Below are 10,426 nucleotides of genomic sequence, written 5' to 3'. Positions count from 1 at the left end.
AGAGCGCCACTGAAGTGGAGGCACAGTATTTGCCCAGGATAAATTATGCAAAATGATATGCAACTAAGTGTAGTCATACATTTTATGTTCAAAATTTCGTAATTCCCCAGGGTGTATCTGTCATTGCTCACCATCAGTCTGTAGATCAAAAACTTTCTTACTTCTTCTGGTGTATGTTTTTCTTAAACATGTACTCTTACCTTTCTCATGTTTCTTGCATCATATATATTTCTGTTGTCATTTACCATCTATAAGCTACAAACCCAACTACGTTCCATCTTCTAGTTCACTTATACTTATAGGTTGGAAACACGCACCTAGTATTCCTTGATTTGCATGTGCAGAAAATTCTCCTTATACCATGGAGAGGTACTGGCATCTTCATATCACTTTCATTCCCCTTTTTTCTATAAACTAGTGAGATTTATCTAGTATATCCATCCTCTGTGTGTGGATTATATACTCCACTACATGTTCCACATTTAAATTTTACGTGACATAAGTTGGATTCGGGAACTTCCATTCATTTTATGAAGTAATGCAGGATGTCCTTAAGAGTAAAAGTGTAATTGTTATTACAATAAAAATACTTTGTTTCCTCTGTTGTCCACCAATTTCACGTCTTCTGAAGTGATGGTTTTCTTATTCTTCTTTTGTGGTGTCTCATAATACTGTATACTAGTAGCATCATTATTGAAATAGAAGTCAACTAAATTAGGCACAGGTTATATTGGAGTTGAAGGAAGTTTTATCATTATTTTATTCTGTTGTATAGGTTGTGTCTGTTCAATCTTCCCACTTCTCAGTAAGCTTCTTCTGTTCTCTGGAAGAATAGTATGGGTAACAGTGATATAATATTCTGTAATCTTGGGGCCTCAAATGGAGCAAGAGCCAGCAAGCCATGACTCAAGGACTTCTGAAATGAGAGGAGGGTAAAACTTAAGGTTAAAAAACCCTCCAGTCTTTGTTCTTTGTGACATTGAGCATACTTAGTGTTCTCCTTTTTCAGTTTTTATTTTTTTTAAAAATTCGGGAATTTTTCAGGGTTTATTTTCCAAACATAAAAACTGGGGTGAAATTGGGATAAAAGGAAGAAAAGAAAAAACTAGGTTTAAATCAGGGAAAATAATAATATGTTCCTGTGGTGGTGAGGGGAGGCAGGAGTAAGGCTGGGACTAGAGAAGGGATTGGGGGAGAGGCACTGCGCAGCCTGTTGGCCGCTCCCAGGGTTGCAGCAGGGAGCAAAGCGGAGGGAAGTATCAGTGCGTCTCCACTCACCCCAGCCTGTACTGGAGCAGCCCCAGGAGTGCCTGACTCCAGCTGTCTGTAGCAGCTGGACTGCACTGTGCCCCGAACCTCCCCGGGCTCTGCCAGTCCCCATTCATCCCAGGCCAGGCTGCAAGGCTCCCTGGAGTGGCCCGCACCAGCTGCCTGTAGCAGCTGGGCTGCACCTTGCCTCAAACCCCTGAGGCTCCGCCTGTCTCCACTCACCCCAGCTGCAGCTGTTATGGCTTCTAAGCATCCCATTAGCTTATCTCTTACTACTCTCCCTGGTCCATCTTCTACCCCTCTCTGTGATCCAATGGCTGCAGGCAGCTGGTTTTGGGTGCTTCCAGCACCATTCCAGCACAAGAAGGGGTAAGTGGGGACTGGAAGAGCCCCAGGGGGGTTGGGGCATGGTGCAGCCCAGCTTGTGCCTGTTTGTGCTAATCCTTGCTGTAGATGGACTGGATGGATACCTGTGGTAAGTGTAAGCTTAGCTAGTTTGAGCTTTCTGGGGGCAAAGAGCCTGTGGAGGGTGCTGGATCACAAGCTCTGGCCTCAGGCAGGAAAACATTGCCTACCCAGTATCAAAATGTTTTCCAGATAAGCAGACTTTTCTCTGACACATGGGGAAATATAGTTGACTTCATTTTACAGAAGAACAGCAGCCCAGAGAGATGGACTTGCCAAAAATCCCAGGAAAACTGTGTCAGAGTCAGAACCTGAACCCTTGGGTGACTGCTCTTTCCTTTAAATGCAAGGTTACCTTTCCTTGCTTGCCAAGGCATTCCCCTGTCTCCACAGTCTCTTAGATTTTCCTTCCTCAGCTTCTCAGACCTACTTTTTTCTCAGTCCCTCTCTCTAATACATCCTGTTGGATGCCAACCCTGATATATGACTCTTGGCTTCTCACTGAGTCACTGTTTCATTGACTCTCATCAGACCACTGGGCTGGAATTCAAGTATTTTGCCTTAATATGCCTGTCATTATTACTCTGTTGCTTGCTATGCAACTGAAAATTTGTTAGTTCTCTCAATGAATTTTTAACCTAAACATAGTTGCATGATGGAGCCTGTTGCAGTAGGAGCCAGATCTTTGGGGCCATGCTTTGCCTTTGGATGTACATATGTAGCTCCTAGTAAAATCAAAGTCAAATTTTGGCCCATTAGTCGAACTTACAGTTACTCAGTGGTTGGCACAAATAAAATAAGTGTCTGCTTAATGTCTCACAGGTCAGTAACCCTCTTAGCCACTGCAGGAAAAGAAAGTCTTATAAACAATTAAAATAAACTTTTGTGTTCTTAATCCAAAAAAGGCAAGTGGAATGTCTTTAAGGTCTTAGAAATTATGAGAAGGAACATGACCTTGCTACTACAGTGTGCTATCTGTATCATTTTCTACATCCCAAAGATGTTTGATTCTTTAGCTCACTCCTGAATCCCCAGACATTCAAAACTGTTTATTGTTTGCTGACCTTGAGTTGCACATGGGGAAAAAAATTCTAGCTCCATCAAAGTGAACCTTGCCCATTGCGTACATCAGGGCTAAGTACAGACATTCAAAAAGCCTGAGCCTGAATCGATCCAATCTTTGCAGGTTAGTGTAGATTGAACCAAGAAGCAAATGAACACACATACACTTTTGATTCCAGAAAGGCAGCCACATGCCTGCAGTGGCTCAGGCTAGAAGCTGTGGGTAGGGGGGTGCACTAAAGCAAGCCCTCTATTCTCTTCTGCAGTGGGTGGAAGGCTGGAGGGAAGCTGAGCTGAGGGGGTTGTGGCCAGGCCCCGGCAGGCTGAGTGTGATTGGGGAGGGGTTTAAACCTCCACTGTGGCCTGCATGGTCCCCAGCTTGGGGTATGCCTGGAGGAGGAGGGGGGCAGCAGCCCTTGCCAGGCATCCCCAGTCCCCCCACCCCCGCTTGCTCCAGAAGTGCTTGAGCCTCACCTTTCCCTGGGTGGGCACTACTGAATTTGCTTGGGATAAGAGACTTTATTGTCTCTTGGCACTTGGACATTTCGCTGAATGCTGGACTTTGAAATTGGAAGCTGCTTGAACTTACAGGTTTTGAGGATTGCGACATCTGCTCCAGGGGCTTGGGGGCTCAGTCACTTAAACTTGCCAGACTAGTTTTGCAAGGGAGGGAACACAGATTAAGCTAGAATTCAGGAGCTCTTCCCCTTTTTGGATTGACTTGATATACCAGGCTTGGTGAGAAAACAGCTATTGGAACTAGAAAAGTAGGTGATAAGAAAAACAGCTCCAGGTTTTTGGAGTAAGGATATATTCTGTGGACCAGATGCATTTGTACAATTTTATGATCACTGGTCCTCTCAGATTGTCTCTGGGCATAAACCGTGGGTGAATAAAAGAATGAAGAAATAAATCGCTCTGGAAGGGTTACTATTGACATGCAAACCTTTAACTAAAGTGATATAACAAAAGGAAGAGCTCTTAAAGACAGTGAAAGAAGAATCCAAGAAGCTGCAGCACCATGCCCCTCTCCTCCCTGACCCACTCTTGCTGCTTAAGCAGTCACCTGGGCTGGGTGGGCTGGGGATGCCTGGCAAGGGCTGCTTCCCCCATGCCAGGAAGGCCCTGCTGGGGTCCCATGCCAGTGGGTGAGGGGACAGAGAAGGGGATTAACACCCCCCTCCTCTTCCCCCTCAGGCTACCAGCACTCCAAAGCAGGGTTTCCCACCCGGACGGTGTTCCCAGCCAGCAGGAGCAGTGATAGTGATCTGGCTAGGGAGGAGAGAGATGGGGCCAACTCTGCTCCACTGGAGCAAACAGTACAGCCCAGCCCAGGGCTGCAAAGCATCCTGGGATGTTGGGGGACTGAGTTAACTTAAACCAGGAAGGGATCCGAGACAGAAGTTCCATAAACCGGTTTGACCTAAATCAGTTAAATCTGATACTACATTCAACCAGGTTTATCTTAAACCAGTTTCAGCCATTTTGAAAGTAGTTTATGTACACTGAACTTCTATTCTGTTAAAGGTTTAAACTGGTTTCTGGTCCCTTAAGTTTTTTTGTGTGTAATTTCTGTCTTTAGCCCAGGACAGAACCTCCAGCAACCTATGGCCCATGGACTAGATTCAGCCTGCAAAGTGATTTGTTTATTTATTTTATCCTGCAAGGCCAGGCCATTGGTGGCAATTGGCAGTCAGCAGATTGGCCACAGAATCAGTGGAAAAGCAGCAAGAGGGGATATTGGTAACAAAGAGTTGGCAGCAATTCAGTGGTGGGGGAGGTGGTGACTGTGGTCAGGGCTGAAGTGGTGGCCTGCCTTTGGGTCATGCTCTGTTAATTCATCCTGTTGCCTCTAACAGGTTGGCAAACTCTAGTGTACATCATCTGAAGTAGAGAGTTTGAATTTAGAAGACAAAAAAGTCTTCAGAAAGAAACAAAATAGCCTTCACCCTCCATCGTGTACTTTGGCGGAGCTATGTTCCTCATGCTCTTCCATTCTCTGGTGCATGAATGCTGAAGCTAATGGACAACAAGCTGTCAGCTTTACCAGCTATGATTTTAGGCATTTCAAAATAGGAACGGATTTTTGGAAGGCTTACAGCTCATGGTCAAATGAGGAGCAAACGTTCCTGGTGCAAAAACAATACTTAAAGATGTAAACCCTCAAGAATAACTTGATGTGAATCTTGCCAGCCGTTAAGGAATAATTATTGGTATGTAGTCATGTGAAGTGCAGTGCAGGTTTTGGCTTTCAGAGGAGTTGTTGGCTTTTGCAGGTATGGACAGAGGACCATTTTGTGATTTGTTTAAATAGGTAAAAAAGGTCCTTTCTAGAGTGAGGGGCCTTGTAAATGAGCTCTGTATCCTTCTGCATCTGCTCATGAAAACCACTGCATATCACAGCCTTGAGTACACAGTTTTACTGTTAAATGAATTAGAACCTGAATAGCAACCAAGCACAAGTCCATTTTCTGGCTTTTGAGATAATATAGCAAGTTGCTGATTTAACTCTTTATTTTTCAGATTTAAGAATCTAGAAAGATTATTTTCCTTTAGCCAAGCCTCATACTTACCTTTCAGTGAAACTCAAAATCGGGGTTCTATATAGCATATCTGTAGTTCCAGAGAAGAAAATACAGAACCTCATGTGACCCCTGTAGCTTGTACATTATGCTTTGAAGATTCAATAGTCATCTGGCTGATTGCTCTGATACTCAAATGCAGTTTTACTTTTCTAATTAATACTATTTTCCCCATACAAATAAAATTTCAGTGTCATCTGAAATCTACCATTTTTAGTTGCTAAGGCATTTAATTCCTGGCTTAATTTCTTTAAGGAATTAGTCTCTGCCTTAAAGTGCTGTCATTCATTAGGCTCACTACCTGCAGTTAGAAGTTAAAAACAGCAATTTCTAGGCAAGCTACTGGTTGTTCACATTTATGTAGGGAAAAAATGGTTCCTTATTTACTAGATACCTCATTCTGTGTACATACTAGTAAAAGATCCTCCTTCAGGCCTGTAACATGACTGTTATTTTACCTCCTGTAATGAATATTCAAAAGCTGCAGTCATTGAGGTGGCAAAAATAGTAAGGTGATTGAAGCAGGCTTTGACATAAAAGCCTAAAAATATATTTCTGAAGACATGGAAATAGTGTTTGCAGCACAGATTCCCCCTTTTCTGAGACTATGTAAGAGAACAGTGCCAGAAAATGTATGAATTAAATGTCTGTTTCACACAGCAGCATGATCACATCTTTCTGTATGATGTGTTGTAATAAGCATGTTTAAAAAAAAAAGAAGACGACAGCAGGGCTTTCTGTAATCCTTTCTACTAAATATCAATGGAATTGAAAAAATCAGCATAAAGGACATTCTGTTAAGATATGGCAATGCATGCATTGTTTTCAGCATAATGCAGTCAGGGTCTCCATGGTAAAATGAAATTTTTATTATATTCTTTTTTTGTCACCATCAGCAGTTACCCAAAAGTGGGAGCTGCTCCATTTCATTATAGGTTAAGAGACTTACCATGTAAAACCAGCTGGGTAGTATAAATCATAAACTTCCTTTTTTTCAGATAGGTTTTAAAAACAGACTTAAGGATCAGTGAAAAAAAAGTGATGCAGCATATGTTGTTGTTCAGTATTTTTTTTTAATATAAAACCCTTCTTTTCAGAATTCCCCCTTCAGTGGAATCAGTTAGACACTTCCAGCTGGTGGCAGGGGATACAGCCATAACACAGCTTTCTCTGTCCCAGCTGTCTTTTTCATTACATTAAATGCATTACGATGGCTGCACTGTTTTATAAAGGCTCAGGTACAGAAAGGTACAAGAAGAAATCCGCAGTCATGCAGTTTCGTAGTGATTGCTAGGTTCCACAAGATCTTTGAATTCTGAATGTGTTCTTGGCTTTGCTCAGACATTTCCTTCCAGTCACTGGAACACTGCTGTAAGGGCTGGTTAAAGGTGCCTGAGGATATCACCTTTTACAAGGAAGCATTGTTGTAAAGGATTTTTAATGCATTATGGCTCATGCAGCATCACAGATAAAGAAAAACAGGGATTTAGAAATTAATGCTGATGAAGAAACTGAGAAAAAAAGAAAACACAGGAAAAGATCAAGGGATCGGAAAAAAAAGGTATCTAGATTTGTACCAAATTCTTTTATGGATTCTATTGTTTTAATTTTCTTGCAGATGAACTATCACGGATCATTAATGTGTGTAACTTGGTAGCTATATGAGAAATTCGTTAAGACTGTAAAAAGCACTGCAAACCACAACTGGGGGGTTTGCAGTGCAATTGAATTTTTAATCAGATGTTCGTTGATTGCAGTGATGATGCAGAAGGTGTGCGTTCATTTTGCATATAAATCAGTCACATTATCATGATACGCCAGCCTGCCATAAGTGAGTTAAAAATAGTTTATAGTAGCAACTTAAAGATTAAATGCATAACATTGCTAGGCTATGAATAATAGGCTACATGTCTGTGCTTGATGTGAACATGTGTAAAGGCAGATTTTCTTTGTGTTGGGACTCTGTCACATGCTTGGCTCTTAAAACATCCATTTTTGGAATAGTCACAGAAAAAGAATGTTTCATTGGTTACCTTTTTTCCTAAAGGCAAATTATGTTGCAAAATCAAACCATAATAATTTTGGATTAGCAACTTTCTTTTGTTATCATAACATGTGAGATGATGGAGCCTTGTTTTTCTCTGTTGTATAATTATCCTGGATACAGAAATCCCAATGACACATTGAGACCCAAAAAATTCAGTACATTTCCTAATCTTTGCTCAGTTAGGACTTGAATCTAGTAGTGGTTCCTTAGTATTTTTCTCAAGGTATAAAACAAAATAGTTGATAGATGACAGGTAAAGATGCTTCTGAGTGTTTTGTGGATATGCCCGTAAAAATGACACTTTATATACCAGTCCACATGGATAAGGCCCTACAGTGGTTTCTCAGTCATCAGCTGAAATTAATTAAAAAAAAAATGCCCAGAGCTCATGGTCTGGACCCAGAATTCTGATTATAAAATATTTCTATGTGTCTTTGTGAAATTCCCTAAGGGATAGATCTGCTTAGTACACTCAGAGCAGTGGTGTATGTGCTTCCTTATGACATGTAAATTTCCTTTAACATACGTGTATCTTTTGCTTGAGTGATAGTCAACATTTTCTTGCTTTTCCCCCTTCTTTCTTCTGTAATGGCAGTTTTAAATATAATGTAAAACACTGAGAAACCCACTGCCTTCTGTTCCAGTGAACACATTAAGAGGCTGTGCTTAGATGGCTGCAGCGAGTGTACTGCAGCATGTTAACTATAGATATTTTTTCCATTCTAGTGTATATGTGAAGATCTCCTTAACATTTTTGTGGTATAAATGAAGGCACAGAATTAAAATATTGCATTGGGGCAGATTTTCAAGGTCTTTCACCTCAAAATTGGTCTGAATTTGTAATATTTTTTGTCTGATTCTATGGTTGTATGTAGGTCTATAACATTATAGCTATCAGGATTTTTTCAGCTTAAAATGACTAGAGCAACACAAATTTGAGAAGCTGGCCTGTCAGTATATATTTACATTTGAGTTGTGAGTTAGGCTCACAATTAATTCTGTTCATAATGTAGGGAGCTATTGTTATCCTTAATAGGCTTAAGTTTTACAAAAGCATACATAACCACATATATGCTATCTTCATGTGCCATTATTCATTCATATTTACTTACTAGCAAAATATGGAAGGGATATGGTAATAAGAAACTCTTCAGTCAGTGATCTGAGACAATTGCTTTGTGGACAAAATGCTTTAATGTTTATACAACACAATGTCATAGAAAGGAAATCTCTTTGCAACTGGGAGAACATGGATAAATATCAACCTAGCTGTCATAAAATATTGAAAAATCTATACATTTATGTCATTTCGTTACAGTAGGTTAGAACATCAAGATTGCACACCAGCAATGGCTTATTTAACAGGCTGGAGATCAGTAGTTAATTTACTATCCTTTCTTTCCAGTATCTTACAGGACTGGGCAGATTCAAGACATACTGAGGTATTGGGAGAATAAAATCAGTAACTGTTTTCACTTAAACTCCCTCTTTTTATGTTTACGTCCATATTGTTCAATCACTGGTCTCGGTGACAAAGATATCATTCTGCCTATTCTTTACCCAGGGCATAAACTGTTTGATTCTGCTTGTTTGACATTTTGTACTTGGTGGGTATTAGAAAACATTTTTTCCCAATATTTCCACATTGAGTTGTGAATCACTTCTTGTCCCTCTGCTCCACCTACAAGCAAACAATACTGAATTTCTTTATATTGGTCACAAGATACTGCACAAGGCTAACCCTTTACTTGAGCAGTATACAAAAATATCCTCTAGGGTCTTCCAAATGCATTGAAACAGCAGTGAGTGCTAATGTATCTGGGTAAATTTATACAATGAGGAGATTGAGGCATGTGATGGTTTGAAAGTCAGGTCTGTGGGAGAACAAGCACTCCTTGGTCATGCTGATACAGCTTCATGTCTAACTTGGGGATTGTAGTTGGAGGAAAAAAAATCGCAGCTTTAGAATTATTTGGCACTTCACCATGTAATAACATTTTTGTTAGAATCTTCTCTAAAAAGGTGTTAGAAAAAATAACATCTAATATCCTATCAGTTAAGCCCTAGGACCAGTTCTTCCAAGTTGCTAGTGCACATCTACATGCGTCTGGTTTAGGCAGGTTAAGTTAACCTTTGTTTGTGCATTGGGGTACTGGCCCACTCACATAAAGTGTGGGTACTTCTGGAGATTCAGACTTTAATCTGCACTGTTTTACACATGCTTCAGCAAGATAAAGGCATGGAGCCAGAGAGTGGGAGACATGCATCTCTTGACCTATTCTGTACATACTTTACTATTTAGACTGTTGAAGTGTTTTCTAAAACTTAAAGCTAGATTCTGCCATGGCTGTACAGTGTCTGGGTTTTGGATAGCTGTGTATGGTGTCTTCACTTTCTTAAGCTGGAAGAATCTATTCATGTTCAGGGGCAGATTACATTTCTAAACAATATAACTAATGGAGAAAAAAAAGGAAACATCTTTTAAGAATAAGTATTACCTCAATTATATAACCCTTTTTTGACTTTGGAGAAGGTTCCCTAGGTAATGCATAATTCTGGTTATGAAAAATAGAAATAGTTTCCCATATGCCAATATCTAGGGAGATCTAAATACTCACTTTGTGCCAGTGACTCTCAAAGGCAGAAATCTTTCTTTTTCTTTTTTTTAAAGCAAGTTGTACTGTTTTTCTTTTGAAGCAAAGTAAACCTTGCTGTATACAATATTCAACCCAGTGGTTTTCATTAGTATGTCATGCTTTAGAACTAGTTGGTTCCACCAGAACTCAGAGTAATGTGAGTACTCAAAGTACTAGTACTGCCAATTGTGGTATATTATAATAAACTGTTGCCATCACATCCTCTACTGCAGCAGACTTGTGGAGCAGGAAACATACAGGATCAAAGTGTTGTGAATTTTGGCAATTTTATTATGAGTTTCATGATATTTGATGTTACTTAAAGTACCCTCACAAGCTAGGAAAGTTGCATTGGAGAGCTAAGCTATACATTTACTCCAGTACACTGACTGGTACAAACCTCTGCCTGGATACATTTAAGTGAA

The 10,426-nt window shown here is 40.3% G+C and overlaps 1 protein-coding gene across 4 annotated transcripts in view; it reads left to right on the top strand.

The window, feature by feature from the left end:
• The first annotated feature begins 6,458 nt into the window (after positions 1-6,458).
• The window catches only part of ANK3 (ankyrin 3), a 380,097-nt gene continuing 376,129 nt past the window's right edge, over positions 6,459-10,426 (top strand). The window contains exon 1 of one of the 4 annotated variants that reach the window (XM_019538622.1): positions 6,459-6,879. In XM_019538622.1, the coding sequence (XP_019394167.1) occupies positions 6,766-6,879 (114 nt within the window). In that variant the 5' untranslated portion in view covers positions 6,459-6,765. The remainder of the gene's footprint in view (positions 6,880-10,426) is intronic. The other 3 variants (XM_019538623.1, XM_019538624.1, XM_019538625.1) reach the window with 3 other exon arrangements.

Source organism: Crocodylus porosus, unplaced genomic scaffold (assembly GCF_001723895.1).
Source record: "Crocodylus porosus isolate Cpor-Errol unplaced genomic scaffold, CroPor_comp1, whole genome shotgun sequence".
Taxonomy (NCBI): domain Eukaryota; kingdom Metazoa; phylum Chordata; order Crocodylia; family Crocodylidae; genus Crocodylus; species Crocodylus porosus.
The sequence above is the reverse complement of the archived record's forward strand: the minus strand, read 5'-3'. Positions and strand labels throughout refer to the sequence as shown.